The sequence below is a fragment of the Anolis sagrei genome, chromosome 5, assembly GCF_037176765.1.
Source record: "Anolis sagrei isolate rAnoSag1 chromosome 5, rAnoSag1.mat, whole genome shotgun sequence".
NCBI lineage: Eukaryota > Metazoa > Chordata > Lepidosauria > Squamata > Dactyloidae > Anolis > Anolis sagrei.
In genome coordinates, this window is record NC_090025.1 from 75,594,272 (window position 1) to 75,618,902 (window position 24,631).

The 24,631-nt window shown below is 40.8% G+C and overlaps 1 protein-coding gene across 1 annotated transcript; it reads left to right on the forward strand.

The window, feature by feature from the left end:
• Positions 1-24,004, forward strand: OCIAD2 (OCIA domain containing 2). The gene is made up of 8 exons (XM_060778499.2): positions 1-130; positions 4,946-5,055; positions 10,021-10,111; positions 14,121-14,174; positions 16,728-16,775; positions 18,653-18,758; positions 21,343-21,429; positions 23,881-24,004. Exons 2-7 carry the CDS (start codon positions 4,996-4,998, stop codon positions 21,422-21,424), a joined length of 441 nt encoding a protein of 146 aa, XP_060634482.2. The 5' UTR covers positions 1-130; positions 4,946-4,995; the 3' UTR covers positions 21,425-21,429; positions 23,881-24,004.
• Positions 24,005-24,631: the final 627 nt, after the last annotated feature.

Consider the following 24,631-nt stretch of genomic DNA (forward strand, 5'->3'; position numbering starts at 1 on the left):
TGGGGCCGGGCTTTTGTTTACTTCCTCCTAGATCGCACGGATACAGTTTGGGGAGGCTGCCCAGGAAGCACAGGCGTCCCCAGCAAAGGCAACGGGAGAGAAAAAGAAGGAGAGCCACCAAGTCTTGCAGGTGAGGAAACCCCAGTGTTTGAGAAGTGGGCTGAATCCTTCTATTGGGAGAAGGATTCAGCCCCATTGAGTTCTGAATCTACTCTGATTAGTGGCCTTTTTTGTGTCCAAAAGAGACCCCAGAGGCCATCTAGTCCAATCCCCTTCAGCCAAGTAGGAACTCTTGTTCTCTCTTCCAATTGGGCGCCTTAAAAAGCAACTCAGGCTGGATCTACACCGCCAAACAATGCAGTTTGAACTGCTTCTTATGGCTAGTGTAGACCCATGCAACATTGACCATATCAGGCAGTTCAAACTGCATTATTGGGCAGTGTAGATCTAGCCTCTAATATACATTGATATATATGTGACTGTGCATTATAAATAGGTTTAGAGCAGTGGTTCTCATCCTTCCTAATGTTGCGACGCCTTAATACAGTTCCTTATGTTGTGGTGACCCCCAACCATAACATTATTTATGTTCAATGTATTGTCGAAGGCTTTCATGGCTGGAATCACTAAGTTCTTGTTGGTTTTTTCGGGCTATATGGCCATGTTCTAGAGGCATTTCTCCTGACGTTTCGCCTGCATCTTTGGCAAGCATCCTCAGAGGATGCTTGCCATAGATGCAGGCGAAATGTCAGGAGAAATGCCTCTAGAACATGGCCATATAGCCCGAAAAAACCCACAAGAACTTAATTATTTATGTTGCTACTTCATAACTGTAATTTTGCTATTGTTACCAGTTGTTGTGTAAATATCTGATATACAGGATGTATTTCCATTCACTAGACCAAATTTGGCACAAATACCTAATACGCCGAAATTTGAATACTGGTGGGGTTGTGGGGGGGGGAACAGATTTTGTCATTTGGGAGTTGTAGTTGGTGGGATATATAGTTCACCTACAATTAAAAAGCATTCTAAACTCCACCAACAATGGAATTGAACCAAGCTTGGAATACAGAACTCCCATGACCAACAGAAAATACTGGAAGAGTTTGGTAGGCATTGACTTTGAGTTTTGGAGTTGTAGTTTACCTACATTCAGAGAACACTGTGGACTCAACCAGTGCTAGATCTGGTCCAAACTTGGCACGGATACTCAATATGCCCAAATGTGAACACTGGTGAAATTTAGGGAAAATAGACCTTGACATTTGGGAGTTGTAGTTGCTGGGATTTATAGTTCACCAACAATCAAAGAGCGTTCTGAACGCCACCAATGGTAGAATTGAACAAAGCTTGGAACACAGAACTTCCATGACCAACAGAAAATACTGGAAGCGTTTGAGTCCACAGGCCTTAAATTTTAGTGTTGCAGTTCACCTACATCCTCTCTGGATGTAGGTGAACTACAACTCTAAAATTTAAGGTCTGTGGACTCAAACAATGATAGATCTGGACCAGACATGCCACCAATACTCAATATGCTCAATGTGAACATGGGTGGAGTTTGGGGAAAATAGATTTTGACATTTGGGAGTTGTAGTTGCTAGGATTTACAGTTCACCTACAATCAAAGAGCATTCTGAACTCCACCAATGATGGAATTGAACCAAACTTGGCATACAGAACTCTCACAATCAATAGAAAATACTGGAAGGGTTTGGTAGGCTTTGACCTTGAGTTCTGGAATTGTAGTTCACCTACATCCAGAGAGCACTGTGGACTCAAACAATGATGGATCTGTACCAAACATGGCACAAATACTCAAAATGCTCAAATGTGAACACTGGTGGAGTTTGGAGAAAATAGACTTTGACATTTGGGAGTTGTAGTTTCTGGGATTCATAGTCCTTAAAAATATTAAAAACAATATAAAACCGCAATAGAAGCAATAAAACAAACATCATTAGTGTCTCTTTGTTAAAATGAGTGAACTATAAATCCCAGCAACTACAACTCCCAAATGACAAAATCAAAAAATGTTGAGTGAAGGACATACATTGGGCTGTTAGGTGTATGCTGTCCAAATTTCATGTCAATTCGTCCAGTGGTTTTTGAGCTATGTTAATCCCACAAACGAAAATTACATTTTTATTTAAATAGATGTTAAATGTTTAATTGTTTATAATTGTTTAACTGTATTTTGATATTTGTTATGGCATCGAATCACTGCCGACTGTGAACCGTCTTGAGTCGCCTCTGGCTGAGAAAGGCGGTATACAAAGGCAGTAAATAAATTTTTAAAAAGCTAATTGAGACAAATAAAGGCAAACCTCCCATTAATTTCTTCAAGAATTGAAATTTGTCACAGTTATGCCTTATCTGCTTTCTAGTGTGCATGAGGCTAGTTGGGAAAAATGAGTTATAAGCAGGACTATAGTAACAAGCAACTTGTTATGTTCATGTCCTAGCAGGCCATTTCTACAAACAAGATGTAACCTGCAGTCTATTAGCAAGCCATTTGTAATTTCAGCATTTTGAGGATAAAGCAGTATTAAATAGAGAGCAACACCACCAGGTTTGTTGATCCATTCCAGTGCAGTGGGTTAAACCTTTGTGCCGGCAGGACTGAAGACAGACAGGTCGCAGGTTTGAATCCGGGGAGAGCGCGGATGAGCTCCCTCTGTCAGTTCCAGCTCCTCCTTGCGGGGACATGAGAGAAGTCTCCCACAAGGATGATAACGCATCAAAAAACATCCAGGCATCCCCTGGGCAACATCCTTGCAGGCGGCCAATTCTCTCACACCAGAAATGACTTGCAGTTTCTCAAGTTGCTCCTGACACGACAAAAAAAAAGTATAAATATAAAAGCTAGGAATTATTGCTTTGCACTAAGCACAGGCCAAAGTTCGTTAATTTGTGGCATTTGTGACCACTGCCAGAAGGGACAGAGAGTTTCATCTATGCAGATGATCGTGCCATCACTGCTCTAGCAGGGAACTTTGAGATGGTTGAACAGAAGCTCTCCAAAGCTCTAGGTGCTCTTACTGCCTGTTACAGGGAAAACAAGCTGATCCCTAATCCATCTAAAACACAGACATGTGCTTTTCACCTTAAGAACAGACAAGCATCCCGAGCTCTGAGGATTACCTGGGAAGGAATCCCACTGGAGCATTGCAGTGCACCCAAATATCTGGGAGTCACTCTGGACCGTTCTCTGACCTACAAGAAGCACTGCCTGAATATCAAGCAAAAAGTGGGTGCTAGAAACAATATCATACGAAAGCTGACTGGCACAACCTGGGGATCACAACCAGACACAGTGAAGACATCTGCCCTTGCGCTATGCTACTCTGCTGCTGAGTATGCATGCCCAGTGTGGAACACATCTCACCACGCTAAAACAGTGGATGTGGCTCTTAATGAGACATGCCGCATTATCACAGGGTGTCTGCGCCCTACACCACTGGAGAAATTACACTGCTTAGCCGGTATTGCACCACCTGACATCCGCCGGGAAGTAGCAGCCAATAGTGAAAGAACCAAGGCAGCGACATCCCCAGCTCATGCCTTGTTTGGGTATCAGCCAGCACATCAATGACTTAAATCAAGAAATAGTTTTCTAAGATCTACAAAGATGCTCGCTGGAACATCCCAGCAAGCGAGAGTCCAAAAGTGGCAGGCTCAAACCCAGAACCTCAAGCAATGGCTGATACCAAATGAGAGACTTGGAAGGGCGACTTGGAAGGTGTTGAACAGACTGCGCTCTGGCACCACAAGATGCAGAGCCAATCTTAAGAAATGGGGCCACAAAGTGGAATCCACAACATGCGAGTGTGGAGAAGAGCAAACCACAGACCACCTGCTGCAATGCAACCAGAGCCCTGCCACATGCACAATGGAGGACCTCCTTGCGGCAACACCAGAGGCACTCCAAGTGGCCAGATACTGGTCAAAGGACATTTAATCAACTACCAAGCTTGCAAACTTTGTGTTTTGTCTGTTCGTTTTGTTCAAAATGTAATAGAAATGTCTGGTTGCTCCTGACACGATAAATAAATAAATAAGAGTGATGCCATTACTGCTGTGATTGCGGTGTGTTGCATTTTAAGTATACCTGTCATATAAAATTTGAAGCTGAGTGCTTTGAAGAATTGTATCTAAGGTGGCATTCAAAGCCATAAAACCCTACCTTGTCCAATGGAACTGCTACAGTAGATAACAAAGTCAAAGTTCATTACATATCTCTTCTTTCCTGATTGCCTTGGTGGAGAGAACATAGATCAGTGGAAACCCGTGCTTGCAAGTTGTCCCAGATCCAATATCTTGTAAGTTTTTAAATATATATATTTCTTTCAATTTGATACTTTAAATAGTTGGTCTTTTGTATTTTCCTTTGTTCTTTTGCTACCTGATATTGGTGCAAGTACCTTACGGAAAAGTGAGATAGAACTACAGGAAAGGAGATTCCATCTGAACATTAGGAAGAACTTCCTGACTGTGAGAGCTGTTCAGCAGTGGAACTCTCTGCCTCGGAGTGTGGTGGAGGCTCCTTCTTTGGAGACTTTTAAGCAGAGGCTGAATGGGCATCTGTCTGGATGCTTTGAATGTGATTTTCCTGCTTCTTGGCAGGGGTTGGACTGGATGGCCCATGAGGTCTTTTCCAACTCTAGGATTCTTTGAGTGAGTATTCCATATCCAAAAAGCTTGGAACAAAAAAAGTCTTGGATTTTGGAATCCACATCTCCAAATTTGGAATGTCAGTATTTGCATATACAAGATATGGAGTTTATTCTTGGAGATGGGACTCGGAGATAAACACAAAATTCATTAATGTTTTATATACCTTGTACAAAGGCTTTTTAATAGGTTCATGTGGGTAAAAAAGAAGAATTTATTTTAAAATATATAATATATATTGAATGCTTACAACTGTTATTTGTTTTAGGGTACTCACATTTGGCTTGATTGAGATTTGCAAGCAACATTGAAACAGCCATGGCTTCTGTTCCAGATGACGGGAAAGTTCAAACCCCTCCAGCAGAACAGAAGGGCCAGGTTTGTATGTTTTTGGCTCAGGAGAGGCTTTGGCTAAGCAGAGGCTTGCTGTTTACACTGAAATAGAGGCTGATCTTGGGATGCGTAACATGTACATCATCTGTCCAGCACATGTTTTGGAAGTCCATTCAGTGATCTTTTTCAGAGAGTGCCCCAAGTAGTTTTGGTTAATTAATAATGTACAAAATAATATACTTTCATGCCCCCCCTTTTTTTGCAGAAATATATTTTGTAAAAACTCTAAAATCAGGACAGTAAATAAAGAACAACACTCAGAAAACAGGGGAATTCCAGAAAGGAAACAATCCAGGCCAGCTAACACCTCCCAACAAAGGATCCCCCAGGCAGGAAGCAGCTAGGCTTTGAAGCTGCAAGGCCATTCAGTGCTAATCAAGCTGGCCAATTGCAACATTCACACTTGCCTCAAACAGACAAGATTCTTTCTCCCACTCTGGACATTCTACTGATATATAAACCCCACTTGCCTAGTTTCCAACAGACCTCACAACCTCTGAGGATGCCTGCCATAGATGTGAGCGAAACGTCAGGAGAGAATGCTTCTGGAACATGGCCATACAACCTGGAAAACTCCTAGCAACCCAGTGATTCTGTCAACTGTATAACCATTTAAAAGACTAACACATTTTGGCTTGAATGAGGAAAGGCCATCTTTCAGAGGCATTCAATTCTCTGGCATTGTAGGCAATACTCTCCATTGGACCACTAAGTATTAAAAGACTTTTAATGCTCCTGTATGTGGCTTTTTCTCATCTAGGCCAAATTGTGTTGGACTTTTTCATGGAATAAACAGCAGACCACCATTTATTATGTGTTTATCTCCTTTATTTAACCAACTAGAAAGCACAAAATTATACTAGCTTTTGAAGCCCACTGTCAGAGATGGCAAGAAAAATCATGCAGGGAAAAAATAAGGTGACAAAGCTGAAGTCACAACTGAGACCCCTTCTCCACAACTAGCTTATATGTCTTGAACCGGATTATATGGCAGTGTAGACTCGGATAATCCAATGTCGATTATCTGCCTTGATATTCTGAAGGTAATTTTTATACACAGTATTTTAAATAATTGTGTGCATGCAACAAAGGCCCCTTCCACACAGTTGAATAAATCCCACTTTATCTGCTTTGAGCTGGAATATATGGCAGTGCAGAGACCCCAATGGTGCAGTGGGTTAAACCGCTGAGCTGCTCAACTTGCTGACCAAAAGGTCGATGGTTCAAGGGGTGAGCTTCCGCTTTTAGCCCCAGCTTCTGCCAACCTAGCACTTTGAAAACATACAAATGTGAGTAGATCAACAGGTACCATTTTGGCAGGAAGTTAACGGAGCTCCATGCAGTCATGCTGGCCACATGATCTTGAAGGTGTCTATGGACAACACTGACTCTTCGGCTTAGAAATGGAGATGAGCACCACCCCCGCCCCAAAGCCAGACATGAGTAAACTTAATGTCAAGGGGAAACCTTTACCTTTACTTATTTGGCAGTATGGACTCAGATACCTCAGTTCAAAGCAGATATTGTTGGATTTTCTGCCTTGGTATTCTGGGTTACATGGCTGTGTGGAAGGGCCCAAATTGTGTGTACATTTGAAGCATCAGAAAGCAAAGGAGTCACTATCTCAGCCATCCATGTTTACAATTTTGAAGTATTTTGGTCTTTCAGATAAGGAATGCCCAGTCTGTATTAGCAGAGTTCATGTTATCTCAGGGCCCTTCCACATAGCCCTATATCCTGGAATATCAAGGCAGGAAATCCCACATCTGAGTGTGGACTCAGATAACGCAGTTCAAAGCAAATATTGTCGCATATTCTGTCTTCATATTCTCGGATATAGGGCTCTGAGGAAGGGCCCTCATTTTTCGTGAAGCAGTGTGGGTGTGTTTTGGATATAACGAAGCAGACACTAGGCATGGGCAATCCATGGTTCTAAATGCTTCTAAAGTACTTACAAAGCTAGGGAGTGCTGGTGCTTTGCTTCTAAAGTGTTTCTAAGGTTCTGGTTGTGAAAATTTCAGAACTCTAACAAAACTTTCAAAATTCATTATTATTTCGTTGTTGGCATTTTTTTATGACAGTGTCAATTAAGAACTGCCATTTATAGCGAAATTTTAAACGTTTTGTTAGAGTTTTGAAATTTTCACCACCAGAACTTTAGAAACACTTTAGAAGCAAAGCACCAGCGCCCCCTAGCTTTGTAAGTATTTAAGAACCATTTAGAACCATGGATTGCCCATGCCTAGCACACACCCGTTTATCTTATTAGCACTGAAAGTGTCAATAAGTCTTTGGTTACCCTTTGAGGCTGAAGGTGACTGAAAGCAAGACAATTCAGAAAGAAAAAAGTTACAGACAGGAAGAAGACTAGCAGCACTCACATCCTGTCACATATGAAGAACTGAGAATAAATGGTCAAAGGGGGAAATGTATACGTGTCTAACAGCGTTAGATTTAAAACTCAATCACACAGGTTGTCATTTCATATTGCATAGCATAATTAGCAGGCAAAACTTTCCCTATTTTCAAATTTAGTGTAATTTATGGAATAGATGCGTCAGGCTGCCAGTCAGAAGTCAGGATTAAGGCTAGCATTCTCAATACAGTGGCAGAATATTTTGAAATATTTTGTTTTATTTGCAAAGTGAAACTAAATCTGTGTTTTGTTGAAAAAATGTTTAAAAATCATTTCCAAAGTTTCAGGCAAGAATGCAGTGATCTTTCTATACACATCTTGGCATTTTAATGATGATATTTTTAATTATCTTTTAACTTAATCATTTGAATGTATGTTAGTTCACTATTATGGGAGTCTTAGAATAGTGATTATTGTCTATTGGTGTACGTTTCTGCCTTTGTTTTTAATGTTGATACGGTCAGTGGACTAATCAATAAACTTTGCTACTACACATAATAAAAGTGAAAATATGTATATGTATGTGGCTGGGTGTCCACTTACATAGACAGGCTACTACCTCCACAAACAGCTATAGCTCCCACTACTCAGGAGACACCAATGGTCCTCTCTCCAATGACATTGCAAGTTATAGTGAGTGCCATAATCATGAACAAGAGCCCTGCCATTTTTTTTATCGTGTCAGGAGCGACTTGAGAAACTGCAAGTCGCTTCTGGTATGAGAGAATTGGCCATCTGCAAGGACGTTGCCCAGGGGACGCCCAGATGATTTTTTGATGTTTTTATCATCCTTGTGGGAGGCTTCTCTCATGTCCCCGCATGAGCAGCTGGAGCTGATAGAGGGAGCTCATCCGCCTCTCCCTGGATTCGAACCTGCGACCTGTCGGTCTTCAGTCCTGCCGGCACAGGGGTTTAACCCACTGCACTACCGGGGTCCTCCACAAACACAATACTGCATACCACCCAAGTTAAGGCTTACATTTGGGGACAATTTCATCCTAGATTGTATGTGTTCCCTCCCCCACCGACATCCCAGTGTTTCTCTCTCTCTCCATTGGTGTGGAATTTGCATGACCCCGCCCACTGCCTCTCCTTTAACCTTTTCCTATTCCTTTCTATGGCACACAGCAAACAGAGGAATTGCTCAGCAACTGAACATACTAGAGAGGTTTGGGGAGAATTCACCATGATTTATAGGAGTTGTAGGTACTGGGATGTATAGTTCACCTGCAATCTAAGAACTGCATTCTGAACTCCACCAACGATGGACCTGGAACTAACTTGACACAGAGACACAATGACTAACAAAAAATACTGGAGGGATGTATAGGAGTTGTCATTCACCCACATCTGGACCAAACTTTGCATGCATACCAAATGTGCCAAAATTTGAATACTAGTCGGTTTTGAGGGGAATTGGCCTGGACATTTTGGAGTTGTAAGTACTGGGATTTATAGTTCACCTGTAATCAATGAGTACTCTGAGGTCTACCAAAAATGGAATTGGACCATACTTGGCACACAGAGCCCCCACAACTAGCAAAAAATACTGGAGGTCAAAAAATACAGGAGATAAAATTAACCTTGATTTGGGGGAGTTGTAGTTCATCTACATCCAGAGACCCTTGTTAGCCCAAACACTGATGGTTCTGGACCAAACTGGGAACATATATCTGAGATGAATATATACCTGATTACTGGAGGTTTTGGGGGGTACTGTCCTTCATTTTTGGGAGTTGTAGTTCACACACAATCAGAGAAACTGTGACCTCCATCGATGATGGATCTGGTCCAAACTTGGCACACAGAACCCCCATGACTAACTCAACCTACTGGAGGGGTTTGAGGGGATTGACTTGCCATAGTGAAAGTTGTAGTTTACCCTACAGCCAGAGAGCACACTGAACTGCACCGATGATGATGTAGTTCACCTACATCCAGAGACCACTGTGAACCCAAACACCGATGGTTCTGGACCAAACTTGGAACATATGCCTGATATGCCGAAATTTGATTATTGGAGGGTTTGGGGGGTAATGGACCTTCCTTTTTGGGAGTTGTAGTTCACCCACAATCAGAGAAACTGTGACCTCCACCAATGATGGACCTGCACCAAACTTGGCACACAGAACCGCCATGACTAACTCAACCTACTGGAGGAGTTTGAAGGGATTGACTCACCATAGTGGAAGTTGCAGTTTACCCTACAGCCAGAGAACAGACTGAACCCCACCGATGATGCATCTAGTGCAAACTTGCCCAACATAACAAACTTTAAGCACTGATGGAGTGTTTCTGGGTTAACCTAACATGATGTGAGTTGTAGTTCACCCACAACCTTATGCATTTTGTACAATTAAAAAAATTACTTTTTCAAATAATCCAGCTAATGATGGGTACCCAAGCTAATAGAAAAATAAATAGTACATCATATATGCTAATGTAGGGGGCAAAGAAAAGAGCCTTAAGCTGACTTTTGTTTATAATTCATCCTTTTTGATCAACCCTTTTCTCCAAATGTTTTTAAATCTCAGGGTTCACGGCCTTGTCCAATTACAAATGTTCATCCTGAAGAACTTGCAAAGATCCGTAATCAGTGTAAAGAAGAAAGTTTTTGGTACAGAGGTACGCTCTTTTGTTCTTATTGCAATGAAATATATAACTGACCTTCCATTTGTTTCTTTTCCTTGTAACATTTGCTTCCTTTTAGTAGTCTGCTTGGTTTTGAATACTAATACAAAGAACCTATTTTATGAAGATTTTAGTTAGAGGGGACCAAAATTGAATTCAGGACTCATCCTGACTGATGATCCATGCAGATTTGTGTTGTCCCAATTCATGCAGATTCTTGACATTCCTTGTCACTCCCCCATTCAACTGTTCCTCGGATATTTTAGAAACCTTAAAGAGGAAAGTAGTACATATCAGTTCGTTTGTGGGCATTGTGTTTGTCACATGATTGTGACACTACATGTAAATATGTCCCACCAGCACAAATCTCTCCTTTTTGCAAATGTGACATGAACCTCCCCTTTTGTTTATGACCATTGTTTCTTTGGGCCGGGGGCTATGGAGCTATGGTAGAAAATGTCTTTCAGTACTTCAAATCACACGGATTGAGGACATTCGTATGTGAAGGGTTATTCTTTGGAAACAAATAAACAAAAGCACAATTACCACTTATGCTCTATAACGCAAGACATGGATTCCTTTCCCAGTCTTGTTGCTTCAACCCAACTGACTAGTGGAAAAGTTTTGGAAAGGCATGACCTTGTTAGAAATCATAATCTTTTGGGAAATTGATGCCATAACCTTTTGGGAAATGGAAGTCTCCATAACCTTTTGGAAAATGGCATTCATTACCATTTTGGAAAATCTGGAATCTCCCTGAAAAGAGTTAAAAACTTTCTTGAGTCAACCTTTCCCTTAGTGGTAAATATCTACAACCATTCATGCAAGGCAATTAGGTTTCTCGGCTATTAAACTAATATTTATTTATTTATTTACAGCTTTTATATTCCGCCCTTCTCACCCTGCAGGGGACTCAGGGCGGATTACAGTGTACACATATATGGCAAACATTCAATGCCAATTTTTGACATACAAACATATACAGACATACACAAAGGCTATTTAACTTTTTTCTGGCCGCCAGGGGAGCTGTCACTTTCATCGTCCATCTGCAACGCTGATGAAGTACTTCCGCATTCCCCGCATGCTTCCCTGCTGGAATGCTTTGCTGTAGTCTTCTTTATGGCCTCATAAATCAGTTAATTTAGCCTCCCCACACTTTAAGGTGGTACCTAATTTTCCTACTTGACAGATGCAACTGTCTTTCGGGTTGCAAAGGTCAACAACAGGCTACACACAATTGGTTGGAAACCCACTCCAACCCGGGCTGGCTTCGAACTCATTACCTTTTTGGTCAGAGTGATCTTAATGCAGCTGACACTCAGCCAGCTGCGCCACAATCCCGGTGCCATATACCCAGATATCTCTTTGAACTGTTAGGGACAAAGATATGCCGATGCACAAATACCAGTTTCAGAAATGTTCTTTTCAGCTCCCAAAAAACATCTACTCTCCCTTAAAACATCTTGGTTTAGGTTATGCTGTCAAGAGTCCAAAAATAAAGTAAGACTTCTTTAAAAGTAACATAGTTGGTTTACTCGCAAACTTCAGGTATTCAGTATACAGGTATTTTGTATATCAATCCTGTCACAGACAGGATTTGATGTAGTTTCTCTGGGTAGGTAACACAGGACGTCTTTCTTAGAATCTTAACAGTCTATGGTCTAAAGCAGGGTCCTCAAACTAAGGATACGGCCCTCCAAGAGTAACTGACCTGGCCCTCACTCAGGGTCAACCTAAGTCTGAAATTACTTGAAAACACACAACAACAACAATCCTATCTCATCACTCAAAAGTAGGCCCTCACTTCCCATTGAAATATGAATAATTATATATTTGTTGAATTTGTTCTTCATTTTAATTATTGTATTGTCGTTAAGTGTTTTTTTGCACTACAAATAAGATATGTACAGTGTGCATAGGAATTCGTTCATTTTTTTTCCACATTATAATCTGGCCCTCCAACAGTATGAGGGACTGTGACCTGGCCCTCTGTTTAAGAAGTCTGAGGGTCCCTGGTCTAAAGCATCTCTCTGGTCTGAGAGTCTAATAGAGTATTTGTTCTCTAAAGCATTACATTTCTGCTGACTTCTGAAAGCGCACTGTTTCTAAAATGGAGTCTGAGCTCTGAACAATCCTAGATCTGGTCACATGGTCTGCAGCCCCTCTCACAACATAGAGTTAAGGAAAACTGCATACCAATACACACATCTATATAAATAAAAATGTAATGTTCGTTTGTGGGATTACCATAACTCAAAAAACACTGGGCAAATTGACACCACATTTGGACACAAGACATCTATCAGGCCAACGAGTGACCATCACTCATGAAAACATTGAAAACACAGCAGAAGAGACTTAAAAAGCCAAAAAACAAAAATTACATTACAACGCATGCACAAAATTACATATATACACATATACAGAAATATATACACACATATATGCACACACAAAACACATTCACAGAAAGGGGGAAGGAAGAAGGAAGGAAGGAGAAAAGGAGGGAGAGAAAGAAGGAGAGAAGGAAAGAAAGAAAGGTAGAGAAAGAAGGAAGGAGAGGAGGAAATAAAAAAGTGAGAAAGGGAAGGAAGGAAGAAGAGAAGGAACAAAAGAAAGAAAGAGGGAGGGAAGGAAGGAAAGAGATTAGGAAACCAAAGAGCAAAGGAAGTGAGAAAAGAAACAGGTAGAGAAGGAAAAAAGAAGGGAAAGAAAAAGAGGGAAGGAAGGAAAGAGGGAGAGAAGGAAGGAGAGAAAGAGGGAGGGAAGGTTGGCTACAGCAACGCGTGGTGGGTACAGCTAGTATACAATACAGTAAGCAATCTGAATTATATACAAAACAAATAACTAGTATAGGAGGCTTGTAGAAGGTTGCAATTTCCAACAAAAGAGAGTTGGTTCTTCCAAGCACAGGAATCTAACTGCTTTATCACTTAAGCTTCAAGAGTGCTTCTCAGCCTTCAGCTTTCCAGATGCTTTGGACTTTTGCTCCGAGAAACTCAAGCTGGCATTCTCAGCGACTGTGAGAGTTGATGATTAAAATATCTGGCGAACTAAAGGTTGAAAACTACTGTTCTAGGTGGAGTGTAAAAAGAAAACATGGGGATGGTTTAGAAGGAAAATATGGAAACAGATAGAAAATTCCCCATGCAACTGGGTTGTTGTAGGTTTTTTCGGGCTATATGGCCATGTTCTAGAGGCATTCTCTCCTGACATTTCGCCTGCATCTATGGGAAGCATCTTCAGAAGTAGCGAGGTCTGTTGGAACTAGGAAAATGGGTTTATGTATCTGTGGAAAGACCAGGGTGGGACAAAGGACTCTTGTCTGCTGGAGCTAGGTGTGAATGTTCCATCAGACAAGAGTCCTTTGTCCCACCCTGGTCATTCCACAGATATATAAACCCTAGTTCCAACAGATCTCACTACCTCTGAGGATGCTTGCCATAAATGTAGGCAAAACATCAGGAGAGAATGCCTCTAGAACATGGCCATATAGCCCAAAAAAACCTACAACAACCCAGTGATTCCGGCCATGAAAGCCTTCGACAATACATTCCCCATGCAACTACTAAATGTATAATTTCTTTAAAAAAAAAAAAAGGAAAAAAAAGCTCGCTTTTTCAGTAGGTACAAAATACTTCCAAAAAATGGAGAATGGCATCGTGTAATTGACAAAAGAACATTCATTTTTTAAAGTACATTATATATTTGTTTATTTGTTTGTTTTTCTGGCCTCTCCTTGTGGATAAAGACAGAGAACAATTAAAATACATCAACAAATAAACATGTAACACAGTTAAAAATACAAACGCCAATTCAAAATATGTTATCAATTTTTACCATAGTCTAACTTTTCATTCCAAGAGTTTGGAATTGTTGTGGGAAGAAAGGATACTGAATCGATTTAAGAACATTGTTCAACTCTTCTGGGGGTTTTGAGGGTGGAGTGCATTCAAAATATTGAAAAGGCTATAATTATTTGATCTTTTATTGTTTGCAGCTCTTCCTCTGTCTTTGGGAAGTATGCTTGTTGTTCAAGGACTGGTTGGCCAAGGTAAATCTTTTCTTCTTCATTTTTTAAAAGTTAAAACGTGAACAAAAACTTTGTAGAATGATGACTAATGAACTGCTATGTTTTGACAAAAGGGGTAGGCAGTTCATTCTAGCTGAACCATAAACTCCAAGGTCAAGATCTAATTCTTAGTGCCAGCCACAATAGACCCAATTGGCTAACTCTTATTGATTCAGTGTATCTCTATACTAGTTGTAGAAGATGCTCATCCATTTTGATTTCTCACTCTCTACATGAGGAAAGCAATGGAGTTTTATTTTTATTTATCGTGTCAGAAGCAAATTGAGAATACAGTTATAATGTATTAAAAAACCACAAAGTTTAACACTTGGGATTATACTAAATTTTCTTTGACCAGAAGCTGGCCACTTCCAGTGCCCCTGGTGTCCTCCACTGTACATGTGGCAGGGCTCAGGATGCATTGTAGTAAGTAGTCTGTGGGCTGCTTTTCTCCACACTCACATGTTGCAGACTCCACTTTTTAGTCCCATTTCTTAAGATTGGCTCTGCATCTCATGGTGCTAGAGCACAGTCTGTTCAGCGCCTTCCAAGTCCCCTGTCTTCTGTGTGCTCAGGGGGGAATCTCTCATCTGGTATCAGCTACTGATTGAGGTTCCAGGTTTTAACCTGCCACTTTTGGACTCTCACTTGCTGAGGTGTTCCTGCAAGTATCTCTGTAGATCTTAGGAAACTATTTCTTTATTTAAGTTGTTGGCATGCTAGCTGATATCTGAATAGAGACTGAGTTGGAGATATCAATACTTTGGTCCTTTCATTACAGGCTACTACTTCCTGACAGTTGTCAGGTGGTGCAATACTAACTAAACAGTATAGTTTCTCCAGTAGTGTATGGCATAGGCACCCTGTGATAACGCAGCATGTCTTATTAAGAGACACATCCACTGTTTTAATATTGTGAGATGCATTCCATATTGGGCATGCGTATTCAGCAGCAGAATAGCAAAGTTGAAGGGAAGATGTCTTCACTGTGTCTGGTTGTGATCCCCAGGTTGTGCCAGTCAGCTTTCATAATGGAAAGCAATGGAATGGGAGCAGTGATAGTTTGCTTGCTTCTTTGCATATTGGTTGAACATAGTGACATACTGTAACAGTTGCAAAGAGTTATCACAGCCACAGGGAGAGGCATTTGTTATTATTGTTACTATTGGAAAATAATTGTAAAGGAGACAGTTTTAATGCCACCGAATGCCACCAAATGTGAAGGTGCGAGTAGTAAAACACCCACTGCCACCTAATCTATGAGGGAAGCCAGGCAACGATCAATATCAACCTAGGAGCTATTTTATAAGGGGACTGTTAATTACAGAAGGCTTTATTTATTTGATAGCGTAGCGTTTACTTTCCTGGCTTGACTTTACTATTGCAGGCTGTTCAACTTAGGAGAAACTGTATCAGGCAAGGCTTGAGGAGAACAGTAACAAGTTTATTTTAACAGGAGTATAACATGTTTAACTGTTTCTTCAAAAGAGGCACAAATCTTGATGGTTACATTGGAAAGGTTTAATGAGTAATCTCAGGCACAGACTTCAAAACGTTTCACAGCAGGCACAGCAGGCTTAAACCCAGCCAAACCTTGATTCTTAATTTAGAATCAACAACCCCCTGTAGCTCTCTCACTACCGGGTCCTTCTCTGCAACTACTTTGGTCACCATTTGATTCCCTGAATCCCCACCCTGAGATTCAGTCTTTCCTATAGCACACCGGCTACAGACACATTCCCTGAATCTCCACCCAGAGACTCAGTCCTCTCAGTAGCTCACTGGCATACTGACTGACTTTTTAAAACAGCTGCCTCCTGAAGAGGCAGTTGGCTCTGCCCCTGTTGCTATGGCAACTCAGCTAACGCCAAGCCACCATCTCCCACAAAACATAATCTCCCATACTTACCATCCCTAAACCACTGTCCAAACTACACATAACCAAAGAAATAAAACTTACACATCGTCACAATAATATTTAACAAGATATAAATACCCTTTCTCACCATTTTCTAGATATGTTTGTAGCCGAGGTTCTCAATGTGTGCTAACAAATAGATCCCATAGTACTTTTCAAGACCGCCCGCACCATATTTTTCTAACTAGAAGCAAAACCATATCCTGGCCTTGAACACCATGTTTAAATTCCAGTTACACCTCGGGACCTCACATCTCTTAATTTCTGCTAATTTGTGTCTTCTTTTTAATTGAGAAAGGTGACGATCTAACTATAAATTAGGTGTTCACATTGGTAATTGTTAGTAATTTTGATTACTGGCTTAAAAGACTGTGGCTCTGTCATTGAAAGACAAGGATCCTTCTGTTAAGAATCTTTCTATTCAAGAAGGAAACCTTCAAAATAAATTCATTTCACATAGGTAAACAAGCCATTGCTATCCTGTGAAGAGTGGAGTGTCGTACTTACAATTGGGAAAAATAGTAGGAGCACTTTGTATACTTGATAATATTTTTCTCTTGCTACATGATCGAATGATGAAATATGTGACTTTTTCTAATTACTGCATCTTATTCTAGGTGTCCTAAAACCAAATCCTAAACTTGGACCTCTACCTAAAATGGCACGTAAGTCCAAAGTCTATTTCTAAAGCTAAGAGAAAGAAGATAATCAGGTTTGGAAATGCCAGTTGATGTAAATTTCTATTATTGGAATGTAACATTACTAGAATGCTATCCCTGGGGCATATATAGGCAAGTCACCAAATTACGAACGAGATAGGCTCTGTAGTTTTGTTCTTAAGTTGAATTTGTATTTAAGTCGGAACTAGTACATTCAAAAAGTCTTAACTCCAACTATATATAAGCTTTGGATAGCTTTGGATAGCATAGGGAAGGGTTAACCCCCTTGTGGTGTTTGTTTTGCTGCCTGTGCCCCTGTTCAGAAGATTTCACTTCACTTTGTGTCCCTGTGGAGACACCTTTTCCCCATGACAACTCTTTCATACGTGAATTTCCCTTCCTAGAGGTAGATTTTTCACTTCCTGTTGTCTCACCCCTGCTCTTAGTTATGATACATCTGGAATATTGTGTCCAATTCTGGGCACCACAATTGAAGAGAGATATTGACAAACTGGAATGTGTCCAGAGCAGGACGACTAAAATAATCAAGGGTCTGGAGAACAAGCCCTATGAAGAGTGGCTTAAAGAGGTGGGCATGTTTAGCCTGAAGAACAGAAGACTGAGAGGAGACATGATAGCCATGTATAAATATGTGAGAGGAAGTCACAGGAATGAGGGAGCAAGCTTGTTTTCTGCTTCCCTGGAGACTAGGACACAGAAAAATGGCTTCAAACTACAGGAAAGGAGATTCCATCTGAACATGAGGAAGAACTTCCTGACTGTGAGAGCCGTTCTCTGCCCCGGAGTGTGGTGGAGGCTCCTTCTTTGGAAGCTTTTAAACAGAGGCTGGATGGCCATCTGTCAGGGGTGCTTTGAATGCAATATTCCTGCTTCTTGGCAGGAGGTTGAACTGGATGGCCCATGAGATCTCTTCTAACTCTATGATTCTATGATTCTATGAGTTGTTTAAAACTGTTCGATGATTTTAAAATTATTTCACAAGGAAATTTATATGATACCCCCACCCCTTGCAGTTAAGAATAACTAAGCCTTTGCTGCTCATTGTGGTGTTTGATACACAAGCCCCTTGTCCTGCACTTTCCCTGCTACATGTAAAGATAATGAGCGGAAAATTTTACCATTTGCATCATCAGTGCAATGTTTGCTCAATAGCTTTGGTGGCTGCATTTGTCTTTTCACAATGTGGCCCTGAAGGTAGACCTACTCCTGCCCTCTTCCCCAGAATTGTCAGCAACTGATGAACTTTGTGCATGTGCTCTTTCATGCAGCTTTTATTTCAAAAAGCAAACAAACAGGAAACTTCAATCTGATCCTATTTCATATCTTGTGAGTACTGTTACATGAAGACATATTGCCTACATACTTGCTCTATTTGTATTCTGACTTTCTCTACCTTGAAGGGGACCCAAGCCGGCTTTACATATGGCAACTAGTCAATGCCTTTGAATAAGAAACAGTTAAAATACATTAAGTGAAAGATTTAAAATGAAATGCACATTAAAAACATATAAAACATGACAATCGCTACTAAAAAATCATGCCATTCACAATCGTAATCCGGGGTCGTTCCAAAAGTAATTTCACATAATTCAATAGCTATTATTGCTATGTAGTTACTCTCCAAAGGCTTGAGCCCAAAGCCAATATGCCTTTCTTGTTTTTGAAAAGAACCAACGCTATGCCGTTTCACTATCAGTTCAGTTTATTCGATGCTCAGACCATAGGTTTTTCACATACAACGCAAATAGATAAATACATGAACGCCAGATTATTAAATACAATATAAAATACACAATAAAATCCTATTGTATTTCAATTTGATTTAAATATGAACATAATCCTTTCCTTTCCCCTCCTGACAGTTGCTGGTGTCCTGGGTTTTGCTGTTGGGACAATGTCGTATATAAGAACATGCCAGAAGAAGTTTGAACAGGCTGGTGTGCAGTTTCCTGGCCCAGGACGAAAATGGTTTGGATGATAATACTTTGCTTTCTTAAAGTAGCATGTTGAGTAAATGTTAGAAATGCATCGTTGTATGGCTACAAGCTTGCTTTCTTTTTCCTATTATTTCAGTACCATAGTCCAGAAAATCCGGATAGGAACTTGGTCATAAATATAACTTTTTGAATACTTTTGTCCCTGGAGGGGCTGGTCAAATGTCACCTAGTCAGGAATGGAAATCATATGACCGCTTAGATATTGCTGGACTGCAGTTCCCAGTGTCCTTTACTATTGTCTATGTTGGTGGGGCTGCTGGGAGGCTTAGCTTAACAAAATGTGGATGCCTGCTCACTTCCCACCCCTGCATTAAATAACACCGTGTAACATGATTTTTGTTCCTGGGTTATAAATGTCATTTCCTAATTGGTTCTACCATAAAACATGGGAAAGTTTATGAAACTGTTTTTGCGGTACATCCTGCAGCACATTTTGCTATAGTTTTTATTTATTATTTATTATTTATTTATTTACTATACCTATATACCGTCCCTCTCAGCCCGCAGGTGACTCGGGACAGTTCACAGTCGGTACCAACACCATAAAAAACATTAAAATAATATAAAATCATAGCAAAGTCAGTAACAAACATATACCATTAGCGTCTCCAATCACATCGTCTAATCATTCCATATTTTTATGTCAGTTACACTGTACTTGCAAATGCTTGCTCAAAAAAGCCAAGGGAGGGGGTCAATCTGTTATCCTTTGGGAGGATGTTCCATAGCCGAAGGGCCACCACTGAGAAGGCCCTGTCTCTCGTCCCTGCCAGCCGTGTTTGTGACAAGGGCGGGATCGAGACCAGGGCCTCCCCAGACAATCTTAACGTCCTGGAGGGTTCATAAGGGGAGATGCGTTCGGACAGGTAAGAATATCTCCTAGAGCAGACACGGGCAAACGTTGTCCCTCCAGGTATTTTGGACTTCAACTCCCAGAAACCCCAGCCAGTTTACCGGCTGTTAGGAGTTGTGGGAGTTGAAGTCTTAAAACACATGCCTGTCCTAGAATCTCAACTAATTCAATATAGTTTGTGGCAGCCACAAAAACGAAGTCTCTGCAGTATAACAACTACTTTCAAAGTAAGTACCACACAATTAAACAGGAATAACACTTTGAAAACAGGAACAGAATTTTTTTGCAAATTTTGTTACATAGTGTAATTGTTGGTTGTAGTGACAGATGGGCCTTAGGTCACAAATTCCTATTTATTTATTTATTAACAGCATTTATGTGCCGCCCTTCTCATCCTGAAGGGGACTCAGAGAGGCTTACAAGATACACACACACACACACACACACACATATACACAAAATATATATATCTTTCTACATGGAGCAGTTAGGCTTTTATATTTAGTTTAGTGATAGTTTATATACTGCTTTGTTCAAAGTTATGAAACTGTGTTTTGGACAAATTATAGTTTAATCCTGATATGCAATTTACAGCCCAAGAGAAGGAGGATTCTAGGGGTTGTACCTGCTTATACCTCTGATTCTAAACTATGATTCAGAATACCATAATCTGAAAGCAGGTATAAACTTTTTCCAGAACACATTCTCAAGAAAACTTTAAATATTAGCTGAAATATTCTGTGAACATTAAATAAATCATTTCCCATTGGAGGGATGAGGAAGGGGAATACATATTAATAAACAATGAAACAGCTTTCATGCCCCCATTCACAGGAAGGAGACAACAACAGGGAATCCTATGCAATGATCCTCGCATGTTGAAAAATATCATGAGAGAAGTGGATATTCAAATCCCAAAGACAGGAGCGGAGGGAGGCTTTCCTCGCATGTATTTATTGGGAGAAGGGTTGATTTTCATGTCTTTGTCCCATCACCACAGGAAATTTGCTCCAGAGAGAAGGGAGAATCGTCATAACAGTATTGGAAGCAGCATGGAAACTTCTGGCTATGTATTCGTAGTAAATGAAAATTGTTTAGTCCCCCTTATTTAACCTGGTGGTGCAGCGGGTTAAACCACTAAGCTGTTGAACTTGCTGACCAAAAGGTGGTGGTTCAAATCCGGGGAGTGGGGTGAGCTCCTGCTGTTAGCCCCAGCTTCTGCCAAGCTAGTAGTTTGAAAACATGCAAATTTTAGATCAAAAGGTGGGAAGGTAACAGTGCTCCATGAAATCATGCTGATCACATGACTTTGGAGATGCCTACGGACAACGCTGGCTCTTCAACTTAGAAATGGAGATGAGCACCACCCCCCAGAGTGGGACACAACTAGACTTAATGTCAGCGGAAACCTTTACCTTTTTACTAGATCAAGGGCCATCTGTTTATAAGAATGGCAAGCAGTGTGGCTATTTGTAGTATACCCAAATTGTGATCATGCAGATACATAGAATCAATGTATAATATACCTTGGATCGCTTTTGGTATCTTAAGGCACATTTCTTCAATTTTTCATTTCAAGACACCATGTACATAGTATTCATCTGAAGATCTCTGTGTTGGGGGCACTTATATCTCAGGTTCGCTTTTCTGGAAAACGTCTTGATGCAATTTTTTTTTTCTAAATTCTTTCCAATGTCTTTAGGCACTGTCATCACATGTGTGAGGAATGTAAGGCTAAGAATAAAGCAAGCCAGCTGGAAAAACCACAGCCTTCAGTTTCTTAAAGCAGGTACACATTTATGAAATTTCAAAACTTTTAATAACATTTCAAGCTTTTCAGCAATCAGTTATAGAACAATTGCATGGGCAGTCATTGATTTCTGTAGTGATGAAATATTATCAAGATTTTTCAAAGAAAAACTCCAGAATATTTCTGATTCTAGCGCAGGCATGGGCAAACTTCAAGTCTCCGGGTATTTTGGACTTCAACTCCCACAATTCCTAACAGCCTACCACTTGTTAGGAATTGTGGGAGTTGAAGTCCAAAACACCCAGAGAGCCAAAGTTTGTCCATGCCTGTTCTAGTGTATTAAATTTGTCCTTAAATATGTCCTCAAACTATAACATTTTAAATAGACATACACACTCCCTGTATATTGTTGGCATCTTATAAAGAATTGGCAAGAAATGTAAGAATTTCCATTCCCAGCCTGGAATACACGCCTTCTCTTTAGTGTTTCCTCCCCTTCCTACATTGCTTTCCTATCTTTACTTTGACATGCATCATACGTGGGAGAGAAAATGCTTCAGACTAGCTATTGTGTGTTAGATTATTATTTAACAATAATATGCAATAGAGGGCAAAGTCCTGCTTATCTCTCAAGTATTCTCACATTGGTTTCAAGACAAGTGAATTGAAGCTAAATGAATAGTTTGTGGAAGTGATAGCAGTAACATAACATTATAAAGTCTGTATTTATAGCCTGCATCTGTTTCCTTTTAACAATTGCCTCTTAAGGAGATTTCAAAATTACATTCACTTGTTGGTGGTGGTGGTTTTTCAGTCACATTTAAAGCTGCTATAATTTGGTATGGGAAGATTACTCATCTTCATACAATGAAGCATCCAATGTTTCAAATGTATGCTATATTAACATGTTTTTAAAAACCATCACTAAAGTACGAGGTTCTGAAAATTGGAAATATTCCAAGATCATTTGTTTTCTTCTATGTCACGCTTTAGAAATAGTTATCTAACTAGCTGTACCCGGCCACGTGTTGCTGTGGCCCTCAGAAAACAGAGGATTTGCAGACATGAAGCAATTTGGGCTAGGGAACTCCTCCCCCCTACAGTTTCCTGCTGGCTAGTAGAAGCCAGGCTGTTAAGGTGCAAGGTGGTATGGAAAATAAAGTAATGAGAAGCAGCAAGGCTTTTCAGTTATATTCATGTTGGCCAAAACACTCAAAAAAGCCTCTTTGAAACAGAGGTTGGGTGGCCATCTGTTGGGGGTGCTTTGAATGTGATTTTCCTGCTTCTTCACAGAATGGGGTTGGCCTGGATGGCCCACCAGGTGTCTCCCAACTCTAGGACTCTCTGATTCTATATTCGTCTCTTCCCTTCACCAGTTTCCCCCTTCCTTCCTTCCTTCCTTCCTTCCTTCCTTCCTCTCTCTTTCTTTCCTTTTACCTTTCCTTCCATTCATAATCTTCTCTTCTCTTCACCAATCCTTTTCTTCCTTTCTTCTCTCCTTTACCTTTCTCTCCCCTCCTTCCTCTGGGACAGTTTGTAAAGGTTTTTAAAGGGGTTTTTTTGGGGGGGGGGGAGGTGAAAGGGGGGATGTGGAGCCCAAGTGGGAGAGTTGTTGCTGGCCTTCTCATGGTTGCATCCTCCCTTCACCCAACCAGGGGGGAGGGGAGGTGTGCAGCCGCTCCTGCAGTCAGGCTTGCCTTGCAATTCTCTGGTCTTGGGGGAAGAGTTGCCTGGTAGCCACATGGGCCTCATGGAGCTGCTGCGGTGGCTTCAGCTGCTGCCGGGGCTTGCCTCGCCAAGCCCCCACCCCTCTGTTTGGCCAGGCCTTCTCCTTCCTTTCCTCTTTCCTTTCCTCAATCACTCCCCTCCCCAAAAGAAAACGGACTCTGCCTTCCTGCATGGAAAGGGACTCCATGGCAAGGCTTCTCTTCCCTCACAACAGTTGGTGCTTCATTCTTCTCACACAATGGGGAGAGGGGCTTTTGTGCATGCTCTGTAAGGCATTTTTCTTTTTGGGAAGTTTTAAGTTATTTCCCCTTCAGCTTTTACATTTTTTTGTTTGATAGACATAGATCTGATTAGAATGTGTTTTGCTGCCAAATTTGGTGTCAATTCGTTCAGTGGTTTTTGAGTTCTGTTAATCCCACAAACGAACATTACATTTTTATTTATATAGATGAACATAATACAGTCTCCGAGCTACAAACATCCAACTTACAAATGACTCATGGTTAAGAATGAGGGTGAGAAACAGGAAGTGAAAAAAAAATCTACCCCTATACTGCCTATATAGGATTATTGCATTTTAGCCATTAATTCTGCTTCACCAGAAAAAAAGAACCCCTCACACCTATGAATTTCTGCTTTAACATCAAAAGGGTGGATTAGTGCTCTTTTTGTATACTATCCTGATGTCATGTCCATATTGACCAAGATTAGCTTAAACATGTTGTAAGTAAAACATTAATAGATATTTCTTTTCTGTTTCAGGTAACATGGAAGACATCATTTTGTCATGGTACTCATATTCAAATATGGCCTCACTTATTTTTTTAAAAAACTGCATTTATACACAATGTTTATAATCAATTTTAAATAAAATTACGCTAATATATTTGCCATTGATTTTTTTGAACGAACCTCCAAAGCTTTTAACAGGATTACTTCTATTGCAAGGAAATACTCTGGTTTTTGGATTTGGAACCTAAAACTGGAGTTCCGAACATATATGAACGATAGAATCGCAGTTACACAACAAATAATAGGTGAGATCCATTCCACTGAACTGCAAAGCCCAGAATGAGGCAGGTGCCATTCCCTGTCCCCAGGGTGCCTGAATATGGGGAAAGTGGGATGGTGGTGTAAAACCACTCCCCAAATAGGAAGCAGTACAACTGTTCACAATGGCCCAAAATGCAGATAAGTATTTCACAACTTTTTAAAAACACAAGACAAGGTTATGTGGCCTTCTCATATGCTATGTCAAATGGATCTCAATCATTATGTGGATGAGAAGCCCCCGGTGGCGCAATGGGTTAAACCCCTGCGCCGGCAGGACTGAAGACCAACAGGTCGCATGTTCCAATCCGGGGAGAGGCGGATGAGCTCCCTCTATCAGCTCCAGCTTCTCATGCAGGGACATGAGAGACGCCTCCCACAAGGATGATAAAACATCAAATCATCCGGGTGTCCCCTGGGCAACGTCCTTGCAGATGGCCAATTCTCTCACACCAGAAGCGAC

What these genes read in the sequence shown, in the direction of transcription:
- OCIAD2 (XM_060778499.2), top strand. Translation starts at nt 4,996, where the DNA reads ATGGCTTCTGTTCCAGATGACGGGAAAGTTCAAACCCCTCCAGCAGAA. An exon ending in TCAAGGACTGGTTGGCCAAG is followed by an intron (nt 14,175 to 16,727) that starts GTAAATCTTTTC and finishes ATCTTATTCTAG; the next exon opens with GTGTCCTAAAACCAAATCCT. An exon ending in CCTGGCCCAGGACGAAAATG is followed by an intron (nt 18,759 to 21,342) that starts GTTTGGATGATA and finishes CAATGTCTTTAG; the next exon opens with GCACTGTCATCACATGTGTG.